Here is a 23,314-nt window from a genome sequence, read left to right on the forward strand (position 1 = left end):
GGATGGCTCATGTACGCAGTCAACTGTATAATCGTAGATGAGTTTAGTTTATAGAATTAAGTGTTTTGGAAAGTTAGATCAAGAAAGAAAAATGTATCTGACGCTATAATAAAAGTTGTAAAGGTTAATATTAAACTGGATAATTCTTTGAATCAGAAATATTCCTAATCAGTAGAAAATAAGAACACATTGTTCTGATTTACTTCTAATAAGTAGCTTCCTTATGGGACCATTTAATCACATTTGATATGATTTTCAGTTATGCTGCTTATTGACTTTATTAAGCATTAAGGTTAAAAAATGAAAGATATAATATTCCAATAAAAGTAAGAGAAACTGACCCTTAAAATGTTGTGTGTGCTTTAGTAATAACTCTAATTAATCACATTTTGAAATGACAAATTCTTTCATAATGGAAACTTTCATTTATACCAATTTAGGAGTTTTAGTCTAAAAGAAAGCAGGCTTTTAGAGTGATATAAAACCTTGAACACAAACTGAAAAAAAAGCTCAGGCTGAATTATCAGGCCAGTACAATCAATACTTGGCCTAAGTCGATACACTCTCTTTGATATGCCAGATGCTTTGTGAGGAGGTGAAACTCAACCTTCCCACTCCCATAAATTATCCATGTATAGAATATTATACTACGAGGTGAACCTATCTGGGGAGGTCTTCTCATGTCTTGAAACAAAGAGCTCTGTGTTCCCTATAACAGGTCTTGATTCATGCAACAAGGACTATTTCAATTCATATTAAAATACAGTGCTTAATAAAAGTAGTTTCGTTTCGAATTTCCCAAAATTTCTGTAGGATGCAACGCAGTATAAAGTATTCTTTCACAACCATAATCTATTATACCTATAATTTATTATTATATATTGTGTTTTATGTACTTTACTGCATAACTGAACATAACACAACGTGCTACTGAGATGCCGAGGCATCACCGACACAAGCTGGTGTATCCTCAGATTGATCCGTGTACACAGATTGGTGTACTGATTTACAGAAAGGTTTCCTAAGCCACATAATAGTGATAGCTTGAGTGCAATGAAGCATTAACATTTTATGATTGATTACTGAGCTGGTTCATGCAACACTTCTGTGTTCTTCTGTGGTCTGTAGACCACAACACTATTGAGGAAAACAAATGCGTTCAGAAACACTCTCAGTAACTCTCAGCCTCCTACGGCTGTTGTGGTCAGTGCAGCGCAGCCCATCTTATTTATCTTTGATAAGTTATTGTATTATTTATTTCATTTTAAATTTGCTGTGTTTTTAATTCATGAGACTTGTCTTTTTTATTGAGTTCCTTCTGAAAGTTTTACTGGGAGGTGAGTTTTCCAAAACTCTTCTCAACCCCTTGGAGATTTTATTACAGAGATTTTGATTCCAAATGTTGAATCTGTGAGCTTAGGTCCGAAGTAAAATAATAAAAAATGAAGAAGAATGAAAAAATAGAACTCGAAAGAGCCATAAAATATCATCTAATCTGTCTGATATTTACCTAAAGTAAAATTACCTCTTTTAAAACCCCCAGTGATGGAGTTTTCACAGTTTTCACAATTTTCCCACAAAATTGGTATTAGTATTTTATTACTGTACTGTTAGAAAACTTTTTCCCTAATATCTATGTCAAATTTCCCTTACGGCAACTTCATGGATCTGGAGAATGCATTATTGTCTTTTGCTTTGCAGTTTTATATCCTTGCAGCCAGCTATTTTCCAGTTAGCCTTCTTATTAAGCTAAACTTTCCTAATTATTTTGATTTTCTAGAGTTACGATCATTCTTTGTCTTTTGTACATTCCCTCCAAACAACGTACTTATTTCTTGAAATGCAACATCCAGAACAGGAGACAATATTCCTGCAGACACCTTACTGATGCTGGATACTGCAGGAATTTTACTTAATATATTTTGGAGTAGCTTTTTACATCTATTCGTATGCTCTGCAGTTGGCTTTCTTTCTTCTGCCTGGTCACCTTTTTGTTTATCTGAAGAGGAAAACCTGAATTTCTACTAGCTAGAGGGTTCTTCTACATTCATAACAAAATTTTACTTAACTTAAGCTAGCTATAAAAACAAGTCCCACCACCCACAAAGACAAGTGTCAATAGTATATTGGAAGCTACCTGGATTAAAAATTTCCATATCAGTCAGGCAGAGGCTGAATCAGTGTTTGACCGTTGCATGCTGAGAATGCAGCTGTGTTTGTTTCACTGATCACTTGCTAAAAGAAGCAAATAGTGGTTGACTGTATGTGTGATCCTTTGTACATATGAGGATATTGTCACAGATTATTTATATAAATATTACATAGGCTATAAATTAATCCTAATTTAGCCTGAGGGCAATTTAAATATAACTCTCTATTAATTCTCTTATATAGCAAAAAAGTAAGCCTGTGAAATGCCAAGAATTAAGTCTTCACTAAGGCAAAGTATCTTTGAAGTGTTTCAAACATTTGGTTTGGAAAAAGTAATGTTATGAGTGTTTCGGTTCAGAAATGCCTATATTCATTTCAGCAGGAGGTAGCGTAGAAGGGTATACACAATCTGTAAGCTATTGTTTGTTTCTCTGTCATGAAGAGAATTTGGAAAACCGCATTATTATGATTTAGGGTTAAGATCTAAAAGTTACCTAAGAAGGAAATCATATTTACGAGTCACAGTATTACAGAAATCTATGAAAATGCAGAAACACAAGTACAGAGTAATGAATTGCATAAGTATTGTGCAAATAATCTACTGCCATTAAAGGGCAACTCAGAAATGAGCAGGTTTATTTTGTTGCCTGAAGGCTTGAAGTCTCGGTATATTATATTACCAAAAAAAAAAAAAAAAAAGCCTCAAACCCCCAAAACAACAAAAAAACCCCAAAACAGAGTTTCTATAACCAATGATCCTCAAACAGTTTGTTTAACTACATTTAGAGTTGCTAGCTTACTTTTCTGGTTCATTTTACAATTGAAAACCACAAATATTTACGTAAATGTCCTAAGCAGTTTTTCTTTGTAAATCCTCTGTATTCTACATACTAAAGGACAAAAGGCCTTCCTATGCGTCCACTTTGTATACCATTTGATTAAAGTTTTCACTTTAGTTCAGCAAAGGTAGATTTGATAAATTCACTGTAATTATCAGTGTGCGTCCTCTGTTACCTTTACTGATGGCACAGTTAGCTGAGAGCTGTACTAGGATCAAAGGAAGGTTCTCCCTCTGACATATCACTTCTTTCATTTGGTAAAATATCCCCCTCTACTAAGTTCAGTGAAGTTAGATATGGAAGACTAGTCATCTTTGCTGTCTTTTTGAAGGACTATCTGTAGGTATTTTTCAGGCTGATTTGCACTTTCTAATACCATGCTTAGAGCCAGGTAAGGCTGCTCTAAACCAGATGCTGGGGATTAATCATTGCCTTTATGCACCGTCCGTGTTTGTTTCCTTGATTTTGTGAATGAGCACATACAGTGAGAAAGAGTGGGAGGATGAATTCTATATTTAGGCTGGTCCCTACCACTTTTATCTACAGTATAAGAAGGTTGCATCCTTGTAAATCTATTGCTTTCTGAATCTTTTCTTATGGACAAATGTTTTGTAGGGGAATCTACTCTTTTTAAAATAAATATAGCATAGGTCTTTTCTATACACAAATAAGATTACTTTTCTCAATGAAAAACTCCTGCCTAGCCCCTTCTGCTTCTGCAAAAGGCAAATAAATTCTATGTTATTATGCATTTTCAACTTCTTCCACTTTATTCCCACTAAGGTTGTTTGTATATTTTTAAAATACAATATCTGTAATATTATATTGCTTTTAATGTTTAAGATATTGCCTTTAAATCTGACTCCCAAGGTACTTTCTCAGTGTGGGGAAGTATGGCTTTCCCTTAGACAGAAAAATTGAGAAAGAAGAAAATAATTGTCTTTGTCGTACAGTTTTACTAATACATCTTCAGGTATACAAGTGAAACAAGAAAAAGCAGCACTTATAAACGTGATTGGTGTATTGTCCTCCTGTTAATCTAAATGCTGTGCAATATATGGTTCGTGGTAGGAGGGAAAGAACAATCTAATGTTACCTAAACTTGCATTCTTGTGCTAAGGCACTCCTTGAGAGCCTCACGTCATCTGGATATCATAGCAGTCCTTACAATATAATTACATGGGACCAACAGCACTTGATCAAAGTAAAAGAAAAAGCTCTTGTTTTATTTGCATACCATCTGCCACAAACTATTATCATTTACTTAGCCCCTAAGTTGCAGTTTCCATTTTAATAGTTCTATTAGTATTTGGGTGGTTTCTATGAAGATTATTCAATAAACATTGTCCAGAATAAGTTGGATAGTTTTAATGCATAGTTCTCTGGAATGTTTATTAAACAATAACACTGAACCTTCTGACAGTTTTATTTCTGAGATTTTTATAATGTTATTATGTATCCCACCGGTAATCCTACATTACTGAAAACTCCTGTGCAATGTAATGAATCTTACTGAAAGCAGATGCTGCTGAATTTGTAGCAGGGACACCAATGCACTGTAGAAAGGCATATAGTTGGAAGGGTGGGGGGTGAAGACTGTGCAAGAGAATTCTGTTTCATTTTTGCAGTACGAAGTAACTTAAGTAAAAAGAAAAAGTAATGTAAGTATTTGAAAGTCCAAATGCATAAAGTAAATTCACATGGAAAGATGGTATTCCTTTATTCATTATCTGTTTATTACTGCTTAAAGCAGAATCTCTGGACAAATTGAATTTAAGCTAGTTATAGGTTGAAGTGGTTCTTAAAAAGACTTAATACCATAACTGTTCTTAAATTTACTTCTACGAATGGGTTTCTGTGGGTCATTTATCTTCTTTGAAGCCACCAGGCAACAGCCCTATTATAACCTGTTAAATAAATGCTATCCCTCTTATCTAATTATAAAGAAAGCCCAGTCTAAGGCTCAGTAAACTCAATACAAAGCCTCCAAATACTGGGAGGCTTTGGATACAACTCAGTGCTTAGCCATAATGAACCTACTAAATTTGGCTTCCTGTAATAAAAATAATAGGTGAAATCATAGCTTATTGAAGTCAATGGGAATTTTGCCATTGATTTTAGCAGGGGCAGGACTGCAACCAGTAAATCTACTGGACAAACTATAAGGCATGCGTGAAAGAAGAGTTAACGCAGTAAAACCCGTACTTTGTTTCAGTCCTGTTCTACCTTCCCTTGCCAGAGTGAATAGCTCCTGATACTCCTGAGAAGCGCTCACAAAAGCTATTGTTGCAGTGCACTGAACATCAAATATTTACAAAAGCATTTAATGAGTAATTCTTAAACAGGAAAATCAGCTCTGTTGTTGCAATGAGTCAGTCTCGGATTCAACCACAGGCTGTTTCAGGGGTGAGTAACTGAGGGCAATGACCCAAGACTGCATATCATGGGGAGCATGCTAGACTGTGATATGTAAGAGTACAAATTATCCAATATGCCTTAATCTCTGTTTGTGCTCCTGTGAGCCAAAACCTGCTGTAGCTCCACACAGAGGCTGTTAGACCTTTCAAGTGCCATCCGAATGCAAAAAAAGGTAAACCATTTAGTCAGAAATATAAACGTATTTTTGTCTTTAGATATTTATATTTCTAGTCATGTTTCTATTCACTGATGTGTTAGAATAACTCTTTTCACTGTCTATACAATTAATTTGCTGAAAATTTGTATTTCTTTGTATAAAGATCAAAAATTTCAGCCCCTACAGTGTGGAGAAGAGCTTAAAAGATAATCCCAGTGAACTCTAAAGGTTCAAGGCCTAAATAAAATTTCTTAAATTATTATTCTTGATATCATGATTTTAGCCAATCTGTTGATCTTTTTTTAACCTGAGCTATGATTTTTAAAGTTTTATAATTTATAATATTATAGAAGCTTCTTACAGAGAGCTCAAAACTCTCTACTGTAATTACTCTTTTCAGACTACTCTCATTTCTAATGAGTATAGCCCCCACACTTCTGCATGGGTTTGCCCAGAGATAGGCAGCACACATGCCCCACGTGGCCCACATACAGTAAGCCAGGCAATTTCAGAAAGCCCTGCCTTTCACGTGCAGGTGAATGCTGAGGGAGGAATTTGAACTCCTTGTTTAGATGTCCCAAACTCTGGACCAGAGTATGGAGAAGAGCAACAATCCAGTTCCTGGAGCTGTCTCATAGGGATTATGTGCCACCAAGAGATATTGTGGGTATAAATGTACTGGTTAGCAAGCCAGCAAGGAACAAAGGGTGGCTAAAAATACACCGTTTGATGTGAAAAAAGGTATACAGGCAAAATACTTCCGAACCTAAAAGCGTGATGTAGAAACGTGATGGACCTGTAAAATGTTTCTTGAACTAGCTTAATATTTATAACATTTACTTCACAATAATAAACTTCAACTAAGCAAAGATATGGGAAATGGAAACATTCAATGCAGACATGATCTTGCTATCCACAAACTTTTTTTAAGTTGTTAACCACCCTCATTTTAATACTTTTCAGAGTATTCAACGTTAATCTTTCTTTTACCACTGTCTTTGCCACTCTAGAGGTATTCAGCCCAGAGTGGTAACCTGGCAATTCAGATAAACATTTTTGTGGTCTGAAATTGTAGGATATCCGCTTATTTTCAGTCAGGATGGATATTCAGTGTATTTCCAAAGAGTAGGAAAACAAAACAAAACAAAACAACTTCCTTCACCCTGCCCCCATCCCATCTTATTCAGAAAATATCTAACATTGTGGCAATGCTTTTTGTTCTGCAAAAATATTTTAAAAACTAGTCAGAGGTGCATATAAATGATCAAATTTGTAACAAATCTTTTCTGAGCTCAGCCGATGTGGCTCATTAGATGATCTATAGTAGTTACCCATCTGCACAGGAATGTTTATAGATAAGATGAAAGCAGCCTTTCTTATTAATCACACATAGTATATTTGATTTTTACTTCTTTCTTCAGTCTTTAAATCAACTCCATCTGGTTCTTCTTCAGTTGTTCAACTCACCTTTCACAACGAAACATGGCTACTGCTGCAGAAGCTGGCCCAACCTGATTAAAAATGAATCACTAGGTAAAATAGGGGTTACTTAAGTCTGGAATCAGCTACCCGTAAAAGATATGATGAGCCACAAAATAAAACTGAGGACCAAATCGTCACTGGGTGTAAATTGGCTTGGCTCCAGTTGGTTTCAGTGGAAGTCCCTGTTCTGGGCTGCCTTTCTTTGTATAAATATTTTACAAAGCACATCAAGCAAGAGGCTCATATAAGCAAGAAACAGTGCTCATATGACAGTGCTCACATAAGTGAGAAACAATATCGTCATATTCTAGACTAGTGCTGGTTTCACTGCCTCTTGTGGCAGAGCCAGGGTCCAGGTAGCTGGAAGGGAACGACCTAGCCTGTGTTAATTAAAACAGATGAAAACAAAAATGAATGATGAAACGGGTGTTCTCAGTTTATTTAGAGGGTTCTTACTCAAATTCTTTTCAACAAACTGTAAATGCAAGCCAAACAATATCAAGACAATAAAAGTAAGGTAGCAAAGCAACTTTCTCTATTGGTTTCTGACCAGTAATTTCCTTCTGTTATTCCCACGACAGTGTTCCCAATCCTCTGTAATTTTTGGGTGCAGCTAGACTAAGCTGCAATCATTGCTGATTCTGTGAAATACTTTGTGAGGATCTAACCCAATAAAAAGTCATTCTACTGAGAGACCCAGCTGAGGTAGGAAATGGTAGAATCTCTTCCACGAAGGACTCATATGTAAGTTCATACATTTATGTAGAACCTGAAGTTTCCCTGTGGTGAACTCTGTTCCTTTTTGGGGGCCATTTTCGAGCTACCCACATATCCTTACCTTCAGATATTCACCGAATCCTTGACATATATCAGGTCAGATAGGGCCCACTCCAGCTCATGCCATCTGGCTGTGATACCTGGGAAAACATCTAGACTTGGTGATGGAAAGGGGCCACCTGGATAGTCAAGTCCTTTCCCCAACTTTCACAAGGTCTGCTGAGACATGGGATCCCCCAGAGGAGTTGAAATATCCTCTTCTGGCAAGATTCCCAGATGTGCATCCTTATGTCATGAGAATGCCTAAGCTTTACCCTAAAACGCCAAGGTTAAAACCTTTTTTTCTTTTACAGCTTGAGAACTACATTGTGGAAAACATGAAATCAGAGATGGCCCAGCTGCAGCAGAACGCTGTGCAGAACCACACGGCCACCATGCTCGAGATAGGAACCAGCCTCCTCAGCCAGACAGCAGAACAGACAAGAAAACTCACCGATGTTGAAACCCAGGTAAGCTCCCAGAGGGATGTGCTCACATATTTTAATTGCAGAGAACTTTCCCCATCCTCTTTCTTTTCTAATACAGGGCATTTCAGCACCAGGCTCCAAGAAACATACAGATTTTCTGTTTATAGGTAGCAACAGCAGTGATGATTGACCCTTGCTATGTGTTTTTCTTTTCATTTCATTTGGTTGGTGTATCAGCCTGGTACGGAGGGCTTTAAATTAGGCAAGATGGGGGAAGGGGAGTGGTATAGTGGCAGGGGAGTCAGTAAAACACCGCTCAAGTCAGGATGCCTCCAGCGGGTGCATACAACCAGGGGAGACAGCATGGGACATGGCTATGGAGGATCCTCTTGCACCTCTCCTGGGAAGCCTGCGTGCTTGACTGGCTCTCTGAAATGCCTGTACACCAATGCACGCAGCATGGGGAATAAACAGGAAGAGTTAGAGATCTGTGTGCGGTCACAGGGCCACGATCTCATTGCAGTGACAGAGACATGGTGGGATAGTTCACATGACTGGCATGCTTTTTAGGAAAGACAGGCCAGGAAGGTGAGGTGGTGGAGTTGCTCTTTATGTGAGGGAGCAACTAGAACGTATGGAGCTCTGCCTCGGGGTGGGTGAAGAGCAAGTTGAGAGCCTATGGGTAAGGATTAAAGGGCAGGGTAACATGGGTGACACTGTTGTGGGGGTCTACTACAGGCCACCTGACCAGGAGGAAGTCATCGATGAGGCATTCTACAGACAGCTGGAAGTAGCCTCATGATCACAGGCCCTGGTTCTCATGGGAGACTTCAACCACCCTGACATCTGTTGGCAAGACAGCACAGCTAGGCACAAACAGTCAAAGAGGTTCCTGCAGAGCACTGATGATAATTTCTTGACTCAGGTGGTGGAGACGCCAACGAGGAGAGGTGCAATGCTAGACCTTGTACTAACGAACAAAGAAGGTCTAGTTGGAGAGGTGAAGGTTGGGGGCAGCCTTGGCTGCAGTGACCATGAGATGGTGGAGTTCAGGATCCTACAAGGAGGGAGCAGGGCAACGAGTAGGATTGCAACGCTGGACTTCAGGAGAGCTGACTTTGGCCTCTTCAGGGACCTACTTAGGGGAATCTCCTGGGGTAGGGCCCTAGAAGGAAGAGGGGTCCAAGAAAGCTGGTTCATATTCAAGCATCACTTCCTGCAGGATCAAGATGGGTGCATCCCTCTGAGGAAGAAGTCCAGCAAAGTGGGCAGGAGACCTGGATGGATGAGCTCCTGGCAAAACTCCAGCAGAAGAAGGAAGTGTACAGAACGTGGAAAAGGGGACAGGCCACTTGGGAGGAATACAGGCACGTTGTCAGAGCGTGCAGGGATGCGACAAGGAAGGCTAAGGCCCAGTTGGAATTAAATCTGGCAAGGGATGTCAAGGACAACAAGAAGGGCTTCTTCAAATACATCAATAGCAAAAGGAAGACTAGGGAAAACGTGGGCCCGCTGCTGAATGGGGCGGGTGCCCTGGTGACAAAGGATACAGAGAAGGCAGAGTTATTGAATGCTGCCTTTGTTTCAGTCTTCACTGCTAAGGCCAGTCCTGAGGAATTCCAGACCCTGGGGACAAGAGAGGAAGGCTGGAGAAAGGAAGACTCTCCCTTGGTTGAGGAGGATCAGGTTAGAGATCTTTTGTCCAAACTTGACATCCACAAATCCATGGGCCCCGATGGGATGCACCCACGAGGGCTGAGGGAGCTGGCGGATGTTATTGCTAGGCCACTCTCCATCCTCTTGGAAAGGTCCTGGAGATCAGGAGAGGTGCCTGAGGACTGGAAGAAAGCCAATGTCACGCCAGTCTTCCAAAAGGGCAAGAAGGAGGAGCCAGGAAACTACAGGCCTGTCAGCCTCACCTCCATCCCGGGAAAGCTGATGGAACAGCTCTTCCAGGAGGTCCTCACTAAGCATGTGGAGGACAAGAAGGTGATCAGGAGTAGTCAGCATGGATTCACCAGAGGGAAATCATGCTTGACCCATCTGATAGCCTTCTATGATGGAATGACTGGCTGGGTAGATGAGGGCAGCGCAGTGGATGTTGTCTCCCTGGACTTCAGCAAGGCTTTGGACACTGTCTCCCATCACATCCTCCTAGGTAAGCTCAGGAAGTGTGGGCTAGATGAGTGGACGGTGAGGTGGCTTGAGAACTGGCTGGATGGCCGAGCTCAGAGGGTTGTGGTGAATGGCGCAGAGTCTAGTTGGAGGCCTGTGGCTAGTGGTGTCCCCCAGGGGTCAGTCCTGGGTCCAGTCTTGTTCAATATATTCATGAATGACCTGGAGGAAGGGACAGAGTGCACCCTCAGCAAGTTTGCTGATGATACGAAACTGGGAGGAGAGGCTGACACACCAGAAGACTGTTCTGCCCTTCAGAGGGACCTGGACAGGCTGGAGAGGTGGGTGGAGAGGAACCTCCTGAAGTTCAACAAAGGCAAGTGCAAGGTCCTGCACCTAGGCAGGAATAATCCCATGCACCAGTACAGGCTGGGGGCTGACCTGCTGGGAAGCAGCTCTGCCGAGAAGGACCTGGGAGTGCTGGTGGACAACAAGTTAAACATGAGGCAGCAGTGTGCCCTTGTGGCCAAGAAGGCCAATGGTCTCCTGGGCTGCATGAGGCAGAGTGTTGCCAGCAGGACGAGGGAAGTGATCCTGCCCCTCTACTCAGCCCTGGTGAGGCCTCACCTGGAGTACTGTGTCCAGTTCTGGGCTCCCCAGTACAAGAGAGACATGGCACTCCTGGAGAGAGTCCAGCGGAGGGCTACCAAGATGATTAGAGGGCTGGAGCTGGAGCACCTCTCCTATGAAGAAAGACTGCAAGAGCTGGGCCTGTTCAGCCTGGAGAAGAGAAGACTGAGAGGGGATCTCATCAACGTGTACAAGTATCTGAAGTGGGGGGGTGTCAAGAGGATGAGGCCAGCCTCTTCTCCGTGGTGCCCAGCAACAGGACAAGAGGCAATGGGCAGAAACTGAACCACAGCAAGTTCCATCTGAACCTGAGAAAAAACTTCTTCACTGTGAGGGTGACAGAGCATTGGACCAGGTTGCCCAGAGAGGTAGTGGAGTCTCCTTCGCTGGAGATATTCAAAACCCGTCTGGATGTGATCCTGGGCAATATGCTCTAGGTGACCCTGCTTGAGCAGGGAGGTTGGACTAGATGATCTCCAGAGGTCCCTTCCAACCTAAACGATTCTGTGATTCTGTGATTTAGCTCTGAGTGTGTAAGGCAGGCTGGACTGACTGGGAAACTAAACCAGAATTTAATTTCAAACAAACATCCCAGCTACCAACTATGAATGATACAAATGTCAAGCTAAAGAGTTTCAGCATAAAATAGAGCCTTTGATCTACATCATTGTTTGCCTCATTATTATTATAAGAAGGCTTATTTATCTTCTGGAGAAAGTTTCCAGCTATTTGAAAAGTAGTGTACCTCTGCAGCTTTATGCTGCGAAAAGAGCAGGACAGACACCAGGTTCTTAATAAAACACTGCATTTTTGCTATTATTGCAAAATTGTATAACATCGCATGAAATTAAAGAACCATCTCCATACAATCCCTACCATGGAAATCATTGATATCATTCAGAAGATAAGGGTATCACTCTCATAACACTAAGTACAATTTCATACTGGACTTATTCTTTATTGCACAGAGATATGTATAGCTTTTTGCCTTTCGACTTCTTTTATCAGTTTACAATGTAAACTTGTTTTACTTATTACTGCTGACTTCCTCTTGATCTTTGTAGCATGTGGTATACATACCAGATGCTACATTGTTCATTTAAAATAAAATCATGTATTTCATTTATTTGATCTATTCTAGTAGACTATGTACTTCTTGAGAGATTGTATTGTCTGCTCTAACATCTTCATTCAGCCTTACAATATTGTTACCAAATTATTATATACTTGCATTACATTACATTAAGGAACAAGAGCAATTATGAAAGAGAGATGCTCTAATTAAGTCTGTCTAGAAAGGTCAGACAAAAGCTGTTGCTATACTATCGTACACAAATACCCTGCACCTTTGATTTTCTACATTTTGATTAATAGACTACCATTCACTGGTAAAAGTTGTGATCTCAATTGACCATAGCTTCTGAAAGATGACATACTGATTTATGAAAATGTTGGGAAATATCTTTTAACCTAGTGTCCACAGAATATTTAAATGCAGACATAAGAGTTGAAGACCTTTGGAGCATAGTATCATCTGCTTAGCAAGGAAAAAGAAGGTATAGAAACTTTCCTTTATACCTCAAAAGACCTACCTATGTCAAAGTATCATGTAATCATTCATTGTTCCCTAACATAATTAAGTAAGGGGCAAAATGTGCATTACCTCTGTCTCACTTTTTCCACTGAGAAATGAGTTCAAGATAGAGGCAATGCTGGCAACTGTGCAAGGGAATGGATAGTTCCCTCCTTCTATAGCTATTGTTGAAGAATTTAAAGGATGCTCAAGTGGGAGCTCTTCTCTGCTGCCGTCCTTGCTCTGATTTCCAGCTCATTGCAACAGCCCATCCAGCTCAGTGGCAGCATTTCCCGACTTCCCTCTCTCAGCAGAAAGTCCCTGTAGTTCCTGGCTCTTTTAGTAATCAGAAAACAGAGGTGCAGGTGGCTCGATAAACTGAAGAGAGGCTGCTTTTGATGATGATGGAGGAAGTTAGTTGCACGGCAGAGATGCAGGTCTGTGGGATGCAAGGAGGAAAAGAGTAGGCCAGGCTCTCATACCTGTAGTAAGGAGTAGGAATACCAGTGAGGAGTCACACCAGAGCAAGGTGGAGACAAAAGTGCAGCGTATATAGAACCTACAGCTCCTTAAAATCTCACTGACTCCTCCTAAGACCTTATCCATCCAAAACCCCACTGATTCACTTTAGATTTTTCTTCTCCATTTGAAACTCTATTGATATTTTTGTAGGCTGCTTCATAGCTACATCCTTTGGAAAATTATTGGTGCTTTCCTGTCTCCTTACCTCATGCAAACCATGTATCAATTTCTCCATCAGTTTCTCCCAGATCTCTCTGAAATTCTACTGATGCCTCTCAATTCTTCCAAATGTATCCATCTCCAACAACAGAACAGCTACATACTGTTCACTTCCAACTTTTCTGACCCGTGTATGCTTGAGAAAGAACAGCTCAGATCACTGAATGAATGTCAAGAACTTCAAAAAGAAAAAAAAAGACGTTACATAGATTGAGTGCCATAGATTTTGCTTTCTCCTGTACTATTAGCCATGTATAAGAAAATATTACCATATAATCCTATCATGATAGTGATAATTGTCAAGAGGAGCTCACAAGTTCTGTTAAAGAAACATCATGCTCAGTTCCAGAAGTGATTGCATCTCAGCTTTTGTGTGCAGCAGTATCTATAAAAACTATTTATACACACTCCTCAGGATCCTATGTAATAAAAGATGCTATACCAACAAAATAAATTATCATTAATTAACATAATTGTTTTCATTATTGACTATTATTTTCACTTATGAACTACTTCTATTAGAATCTGTAGTTTTTCATCTAGTTGGAAGGCTTATTTTGGTTCATTGTACTTAGGGACTTGTGCTATTGATACAGAGCACAACTGACGGCAAAGATAACGGCATACAGCAACGTTAAGGATTACAGCCTTTATCGTCTTAAAAATCTGTGTGAGAGTGCAATAGTGATAACATAAGCAGACCCCAGGCTTCTGCCAACTCTGCAAAAGAAGAATCTCTGGGAAAGCTATAGTAGAAGCTCTATTTACAAAATAGTGGATGCAACACTTTGGCTTCCATGCAAGTACTCTAGCACTCTTCTCAGTTAAGTATGTTCTGTAGGAACGTATGTTTGAGGCATGCCCTTTGTTCTTCCCATTGCAATAAAACTTATTTAGCAATCACCTTTCTTTCTTCTAGTGGCCTAATATTATTCTGAAGCAAATAGGGTGCCAGAATATCAGCTGGTACATATCAATGCAGCTTGACTGAGTTCATTTGCAACAGGAGAGCAGCTGAGGTTAGAAAAGTATTTAGAAATTAGGACTTTTTTTTTTTTTTAATGAATCATCAGAACATAGTGAAATGGATGCATTATTTTTATGTTGCTGTAACAGCACTACCAGGATACTGTAAAAATTGTTTTTTTTTTTTTAATTTATCCTTAAGGTTCTAAATCAAACATCCAGACTTGAAATTCAGCTATTGGAAAATTCACTATCCACATACAAGCTAGAAAAACAGTTGCTACAACAGACACACGAAATCCTCAAGATTCATGAGAAAAACAGGTAAGAGTAGGTAGTGGTCTCTTAAAACTCTTTTTCTGTTCACCTCACAGTGTTTCTGCATAAATTATTTTAGTCTACTAGTGAAACGGAGGAATCAAATATAGTACATGGAAAGTCTAGGTAATATCTGCCTATCCGGTAAAAGAGCTAGGGTGTGAATTTACACTATGTTAGCTACGATGTGATAAATGCAAGTTGATTTTTTCTTTTAACCGCTTCTCATTTGCAATGTAAGTTCACATATCAATCTGCTTCATGACAGCTTAGTCGCATTTCCCCAGCTTCTGCTACTGACAAGCATAAAGATAACTTGTATGAGCATTTTCAAGTAGACAAATATTAATAACAAATTAAGAGATTATCAGCTAACTTAAAATATATAAGAATTGGAAAATGTTTTGAAGTTCATCTTTCTAACGTTAATGAATATGAAGATCTAACATGTAGAAGGATTTATCTAAAGAATAAGAGAATAATGTACATTTGGTTTTGATGCTGAATTTGAAGAATAAAAAATCTTATTTAACAGCAAATAACTTATCAAGTAATGAAGTGAGAGTCAAGTTTCAGCATTGTCCCATTCTGTGCTACTGCACCTTAGCGATCCTATGAATGCCCTGGATCAGCATTCATGCGGTTATCACATACAGGGACTGGGGCAGAGTTTAGCTCCTAAATCAAGGTTTGCAGCAGCCGATGCACTGAGTGACAGGACACTTTAGGCAGCCAAACAAGCAGTGCCACAGTGAACCGAGTGTCTGAGCCTGTCTTGTGTGTGAGTTTGAGAGCCTATCCGTGACAGGGGCGCTTCTGTGATGCTCAGTACCTGAAAACACCTTCTGGACTTAGGAACCCAGTATCTCAGAGAGTGGGATAAAGTCTTCTTCCTTCTTGGTTGCCCTTCTAGAGTGCTAAATCTCATACCTCTAAAAGCCCATTTTAAGCAGGGAGGACAAAGAGCACCTTACCTCCCTACCTTCACTTTGGCTCCTTTCTCCTAGAAAGAGTACTTTTGAGATAAGCCTGACTAGAACTAAGGTTTCTACTTCCTGTATTTGCTATATTTCACTTTCGGAATAGGATGTGCAATTTAAAAAGCGAGGTAGTTACTGAAGTGTTCTGTTTAGAGTTTAGTATGTTCTTTAAACTGACATCCAATGGGTTGCTGAAAAGTGTACTACGAACCTGCTGCTGCACAAGAAACAGCAATTGAGTCAGCAAATTTTTGGCCTGGATTATATATAAGTGGATTAACAAGACAATAGGCAAGAATCTACTGGGAAAATTAGGCCAAAAAACTAGATAATATGTCAGTAAATTTCTTTCCAAAGAAATGTATTTGTTAATTTTTAATCAACTGCAAAGCTGGTCAAATAATTTACCATTAGTGCTACTGGTTATGAGAACTGACAGTTTATTTAATCTAGCAAGTGTTTACAAACAGTAGTTCCACTAAATGCTGTTCTGGAGAAGCTGGATGAGACTAAGAACTCTTGATTGCCACAGATTTCCCTCGACCGATTTGAAATATGGATAGATTAATGTGGGATTAACACTGACTTCAGCTATGCAGAAGTTAAGCAATTCATCTAAACTGCATGTGTAGGCTATCCCTGCAGTTGTTGGATAGAGTACACATGTCCAGGAGGCTGTTAATTCGGCATGTTTTACATACTTATTTCAATTTAGGATTAACCTAAATACTAATTTTTCTTTCGATTAAGTAAATGCTTGCATTTTTATCTGCTGCAATCTGATTACCCACAAAAATTTATTGACGCTGTTCAAGAGACTGAGTCATTTATGTGATGCCTTGTATACTTAATAATCTTTATTTATTTATTTATCTTAGTAATGTGTCAGGGTGTAGAGCCTGCATGTCAGTAAATCTGACTTAGACTGACCTTTGACTTAACTGACATTGTGATGAAATGGTCTGTGACATGACAAAACGGTCTGGGTTGGTCTTTAGGAAAAAAGGAGGAGTATGTTAAAAAGTAACATTTCATACCATATTGTTTTTCTCAGAAGCATAGCTAAATGTGGATAAACAAAAAAGCTACAAGGATTTTCATTTTGTAATGAAGCAAAAACCCAGCATATACTTTTCACGTTTGATTACTGACTGTCCTTGGGAGTTAGAAAGCTAGAGAGAGGGTAGTGTTATGGTAACACTAAAACATGAACCGTCAATTCCTGTAGCATGATCCACTTCTGACAAATAAGTGCGTAATCCTGGCCTTTTAGGTCCTGATCCTGAAATCAGTTATTCATATGTTAAGTTCACTACAGGGCAGGTCTTTATGATCTCAGAAGATATTAGGATTCTGAATAAGCAAATGTTTTTAGATTACTTAACTTTAAACGGCACTTATAGACTACTGATTAGGCTACGTTCAGCTAAAAGATCTTCATCACTCTGTATATCATTTTCCGTTCAATAAACAAGGAAAACTCCTTCTATCTATGTTGCCTCCATGGACTGCAAACTTCTTCTGAAGAGAGCTTTTCTTTTGCAGTAGGTGTCTACCACAGTGTAAATGGAGATTACCATTATAATCCAAAAAGTAATCAAAATTGAGTGTGTGCTGTGTCCAGATCCCTTCTATTTCTGGGCTTAAATTTCCTCTATGCAAAACAATGATCATGATCTCAATCATTTTCAGAGAACTAGTTTTTGGATGAAAGAAATGCAAAATATAATAGTAATAATAACTCATTGTTGATGTAGTACAGTAACTTGTATATTATCCTTAAAGAAAACGAACACTGCATATCAACAGGGGACTAATGCATGCTCTTTAGACTAGAAATATATCTATTCTTGGCCTTAAGCTCTTTATTTCCTGCCTCTGCTGGGAAGAGTGGCCAAATTTTTTCTTTTTATCCCACTGAAGTGAAAGATATTCCATGACATGTAAGTAGAGTCACATTTGCCCCAGAATCTTGTTTCTACTGAGTGCTCTCATGCCATAAATAATTTAGGCTTGTGGGTTCCCACCCACTGTATTGTAAATGGTGGCTTTCTCTATTGGCTTTTTTTTTCTCCCACAAGAGCTTTTTATAAACTATTTTAATTTATTATTGAAATATTTCCCTGCTTAAGTGTCTTTCTGAACCTTTTTCAGAGTGTAACAGCCGCATTTAACTTATTGTGTGCCATTTCTTTCAATATGCAAGTGTGAAAGGAACTTTTTTTCCATCAAAAAAATGAGGATAAATGTCATGGAATTCTGGATGTCCCAACAATAAATATTGGAAGTGAAATTTAAACTTCTCGTTCAACCTGAGTTTGCAGAAAATAAAAATCAAACTGGGCTAATATGGTCACTACAAAACTGCTATATCATACGAAGGAGATGACTCAGGGCAACTTTTGACTTTCTGCTGACTGTGTGAAAAGTGAGCAAACACAGCATATCTGAAGGCAGTTTTTATATGCAAATTTTGCATATAGCAAAAAGATAAATCCAGATTTTTCACTTCATCTTTCTGATTTCTATGACTACTCTTGTCACTGGTATAAAAAACAGGCTTACTGAGGTTAAGTGATGGGAAAACTAAGACTAAGAACTTTACTGGCCTTAAGAAATATGAGGACACCTCCTTAAACCGTTCAGACCACCTACTTAAGTTTGAGTAGTCAGCACCTAACAATACAGAGAAAGTTTCACTCTTGCAGAAGCAACTACAAAGCAGCTGTCTCAATGAGAAAATACCAGCTTTGCACTCAAAAGTAAGCCTTTAAATCCTCTACCTGTTTGTCTTCCCATACATACATAATATAAAAAACCACATCTATATGGCCAAAGACTTTTTTCCTTGTGTGACATTACTTATCTTTATTTATTGAATATCTCAACAAAGTAATCGATTTAATCTGTATTTTTAATAAGTCTAGATTTTTTTAAAGATTATTCTTAATGTGAAAGAAGTCCATCTCTAAGATCTGGTCTATATCCTGTTCTCAACAGTCTAAACTGAGGCCTCTGGAAGCAAAGTTTAAAAAAAAATCTAAAACTTCCACTGTCTGGAACGGATTAGGGAATAAACTAGGTACCTTTTAGGGGAGACTGTCCAAGTCAAACTTTCCTTCCTCCCCAGAGAGCTACAAAAGCGCTTTCTACATGTTCTACTTCATCACCTTTCAAAATGACAGCAGCTTTCCCTGGAAGTTGCTCTGTGACTTCTGTACTGGCCTTCTCCCCTCTCCCGCGTTATCAGAGGGCTTTTTTGTGCCTCTCACTGAGGTGTCCCTCGGGCTTACATCTTCACAAACCTAACGCATCATTTGTCTGGTTGAAAATAAGTTCCTGGCCACACCAAGGTCAGTAGGCTAGACAGGCAGATGTGGTTACTGTTTAGGAAAAAGAAGGTTTGATTGTTTGTTCGTTTTATGTGAATGTCTTCTAAACAAGAACTCCAAAGGATTATTACCAAATGGATAATACCAATATTTATGCATGTTAACAATAACATTTATTCCGTCATTCTGCTCTCAGAATGCCTGATAATCCTCCAAACTGAAGGCTGCAGTTTTATATATATATATATATATATATATATATATATATATATATATACATACACACACACACACACACACGCGTGTGTTTATATGTATGCTGCTTATAGTGAATGGTGATTTATTTTTATTATGAGAATTGTTATTCCCTTGACTGTTCCATCTGTCTAGATCAGCAATATTTTCAAATGTGTGGGAAAATCATACAGTAAACTTACAATACAAAAGTAGCCAGTTATTACATTATGACCACGCCTTTTTGCTGAAAATTGTTATAAAGCTGTATTGTATGACAATTTCACTCAACAGTCATAGATTACTTGATTAATTAATATGGAGACAGCCATTTTTTATTTTGTATAACTTCTTATTTTGGCAATGGTAATTTATGAAAGCTAGTAGAAATATTTTCATTTTAAGTCTATCTTGATAGTGCCTCTGTAAAGATTTGATAAAATACCTTTACCAAGCATTCTGCAAAATTGTTTCTTGGTACTTGGTTCTTAGAAATTGTTTGATGTGAGGAGAAGAAAGAGAACAGTTTTTTTCCTTTGTCTTAATGAACTATAAGCACAATACATATGAAAATCCTGGCCACATTGGACTCAAAGGTCATATGAGTGGCTTCTCTAATGCTCTTTAAGGGTATCACCCTTCGGGAACAAGCCAGTGCAGAAGTCGCTACCATATGTGAAGAAGTTTTCACTTTTGTTTGGTTTCAGCTCTGAGCAAAGGTTTCTTATTGATTCTTAGTGAAAGAAAATGAAATGCAGTTGTGACGGATTTCTTTCAGGAATACAAGGAGTGGTCCTGTCCTCAGGACTTATTCTTATCTGTCGTAGATTTGTGGGTTGTATATTTGGAGAAAGATCATTTCAGAAAGATCATTGCAGAAATGCATATCCATTCCTTAAAACAGCTTAGTTTTGCGGCTTATAATAACAGGACTTTTAATCTACATAGAAAACTGTAAAGTAACCAGGTGTTGTTATACCCCCATCTTTCCCCCATGTGTTGTTAACACAACACTCATAAATATTAGGATGTATTATGGCTAAAGCCATAAAACATCTGCTTGCTGTCTGTCTCTGTAGAAGCCAAACAGGGAAGCTCTAAACATTGTCAGCTTCTTCCTTCTTGCTGGACATGGCCAGTGTTACTACAAATAAGACTGTCATCACCATGGATTCTTTTACTGCGGTCTTAAGAGTATAGTGGGAAACAAACAATGCAATGTATGTATTGGGGCTGTCCAAGGCCCCTTCTCTAAATAAAATCATCCAGATGTGGACATGTAGAGAGGATGCTGTAAAATTAGAGCAGCATTCTGTACTGCACTGTGATGTAGATGAAGATATAGGAAACTTCTTTAGTTTTTACTTACCATTTCACAGTAAAGCACTACTCTGGCTTCAAGAATGGCACCTTCTCTTACATTGACAATATGCAAAATTTCTGATCCGAACTGAGATGTGACCAGATCTAGCAGCCAACATCTTCTGCCTTGTTCCTTTCCAAAGCGCATTAATATAACTTATTGAAAAGTTAACTCAGAAAAGTTAAAACCTAGAGTCAAAGTAAGCATTTCTATAATTTCCATGAAAAAATTGACAGAACAGATAAAATTCCCGTAGGCCATTTGGATTTTATTGAATAATGTTTTATGACTGAAAATAACTTCATCAGAATGTTTTTCAACCTGTCAACATTAATTGGTCTAACCTCCTGCATAATGCGGCTCAAAGACATTCACATAATGATTATAATAATAAATAAATAAAATAAATAATCAATCAGTCCAAGGATCTAGGCCATAAATGTATCATGTTTATTGAAAGAGTTCAAGGGATGAAGAAATCAACTACAGGTCTGATAAGGTGCATTAATTAGTTTATTATCCTCAGTTATGAAATCTCTATTTTGTTTCAAACTCAAATTTTCTATCATCAGTTTCGAGTCAACTGAAACTTGTTATACCTTTGTTACTACTTAATGAGTCTTTTAGAATAAGATATCATGTTCCGCCTTTCGTTTGGGAGGGAAACTAACCCCAAGAGAAAGTGCTTTGCCTTCCCACCATTTCTCTTTTTTTCTTTCCTCCTTATCTAGATTCTCTTGGTTTTCACAGAATTAGATATGTTGATCTTGCAGAGTATATTTTCTTCTATGTCTCTGTAACTCCCATATTTATAATGTTTCAGAAAAAGTGATTTGCTGTTTGGTCTACCTACTAAAAAAAAAAAAAAGTTGTATATTACTATAGCTTGTGTAGCAAATCCAGGACCTGAATTTAATCTTTGCATTGTTATCATTTGTAACAGCTCATATTAAGTCTCCTTGATATCTAGTAGAAACAACTCCATATGGATTTTATTACATTCTTCAGTTAGGTTAAATGACCTGAAATTATGCAGGCATTTTGCCACTGATCTATTATCCAGAAGTAAAAACAAAGGTGGTGGGAGAGTCAAAATAAATAAAATCTAACACTGACTTGGACAGAAGAGGTTTCTTGGCAAGTCTGTAACCACCGGTTAGTTTATGGGCATGACAAGCACCTCTTCTGGTGTAGACAGTGCAATTACTGAACAGAAGGTAGCAGAGGGGATTAATTCATTTCTTTATCTAATAACAACAAAATCTTTTTGCTAAACTCCCACCACAGCATCAAAGCACTGGCCTGAAAAAACTTCTTATTCAGTGGTGACAGATATTGGTTGTCCTTTGTGTCTACAACTCCTCTAATCTAGATATAATCTAACATGCCTTTGATCTTTGTAAATTGTATGCTTCCGACACAGGGCAGAGATGATGCTAGGAAAAGCATATTAATCAGGAAAAAGTGTTTGCATGTATGTGTAAAGTTATTCATAACAGTTGGTGAAAGCAGGTCTATGCTGTTCAAGAACTTTTTGTCTGAGGGGCTTTTGTGGAACTAGAAAAGGGAGGAGAGAAAACCTATATAGATTCCAGGAAAGCAATAGATGCTACCTTAAAAATGCAGACTTCTGGTTCACCTTTTGGGGAAACGGTACTATCCTTGGTACAAAAGCAGGTACCGTTCACCTGGTGTGCAGTTATTTTCCCACAAATAAAATGGTACTGTTATTGTGGGTTCTAGGTCCCTTGATGATATTACATGGTTCCTAATGCTTACCTTTTTCCTTCAGTTGGAAGGCCCTTCGCAAACTCTTCTTTCATTTAACGTTCTGATTTTTGTCTCTTATCGTATGGACCCATCCATACTACCAATGATGTTCTCTTCAGTGCCCTGCTCTTCTCCTTTACCTACCTTAGGCTTGTCTGCATAAACTTGTTTTGTGCAGGTGCATTGCTAGCCATATGCTCATGCACTTGGGTGAGTGTCACAATTAGAGATGCACTGCCATGCAGTTTAAGCAGTACAGCATGCAACTGTCACAAAATAGAGCCTTAGAGATTAGTTACGTTTGGCTACTTGATGGAGTACATCGATTGACTGAAGTAGTACATATAAACATTTTGACATTTTCAGACCGGATGATTTATGAACTGAATTCTATGGTGAAAAATAAAATAGCTCTGTTTTCTGTGTCAGTAAATACGTTGACATGAAATAATATCCACTAATTGTTTTACTTTGTTTTAGTTTACTTGAGCACAAAATACTAGAAATGGAAGAAAGGCATAAAGAGGAGCTAGACACTTTGAAAGAGGAAAAAGAGAACCTGCAAAGCTTGGTTACTCGCCAAAGCTACATAATCCAGGAACTAGAGAAGCAATTAAACAAGGCAACAAGCAACAACAGTGTCCTGCAGAAACAGCAGCTTGAACTGATGGATACAGTTCATACTCTAATCAGCCTCTGTTCCAAGGAAGGAGGTAAGAAAGCAGCATTATAAAACCTTAAAAGGAGTTGGAAATTCCTTCTGACGTAAGTGCTGTATGTTTGGAGAGGCAGAATTTGATGAAACTATTCCAAAAAAGAAAAGTACATTATAATGGAGGACAGAGGAGCTGTTGAGATCTGAGGAATCAAAGCAAGGTTCAGACAGTGCTAAAATTCACTCTTTTACCAACAGTCATATTTGAAGTTTTTGAATTTAATAGTATTCAGGTGTACCGTGACCTTAGCTGACGTAGGTCATTACAATGCCATTGGCTTCAAAC

At 38.6% G+C, this 23,314-nt stretch overlaps 1 protein-coding gene across 2 annotated transcripts in view; it reads left to right on the plus strand.

Annotated features, from left to right (window-relative positions):
* Positions 1–23,314, plus strand: part of ANGPT1 (angiopoietin 1) — a 169,393-nt gene that overhangs the window by 67,587 nt on the left and 78,492 nt on the right. For both annotated transcript variants that reach the window (XM_009683048.2, XM_068932813.1), the window contains exons 2-4: positions 8,178–8,333; positions 14,519–14,640; positions 22,794–23,026. In XM_009683048.2, coding sequence (XP_009681343.1) covers positions 8,178–8,333; positions 14,519–14,640; positions 22,794–23,026 — 511 coding nt within the window. The remainder of the gene's footprint in view (positions 1–8,177; positions 8,334–14,518; positions 14,641–22,793; positions 23,027–23,314) is intronic.

This window comes from Struthio camelus, chromosome 2, assembly GCF_040807025.1.
Source record: "Struthio camelus isolate bStrCam1 chromosome 2, bStrCam1.hap1, whole genome shotgun sequence".
NCBI classification, from domain to species: domain Eukaryota; kingdom Metazoa; phylum Chordata; class Aves; order Struthioniformes; family Struthionidae; genus Struthio; species Struthio camelus.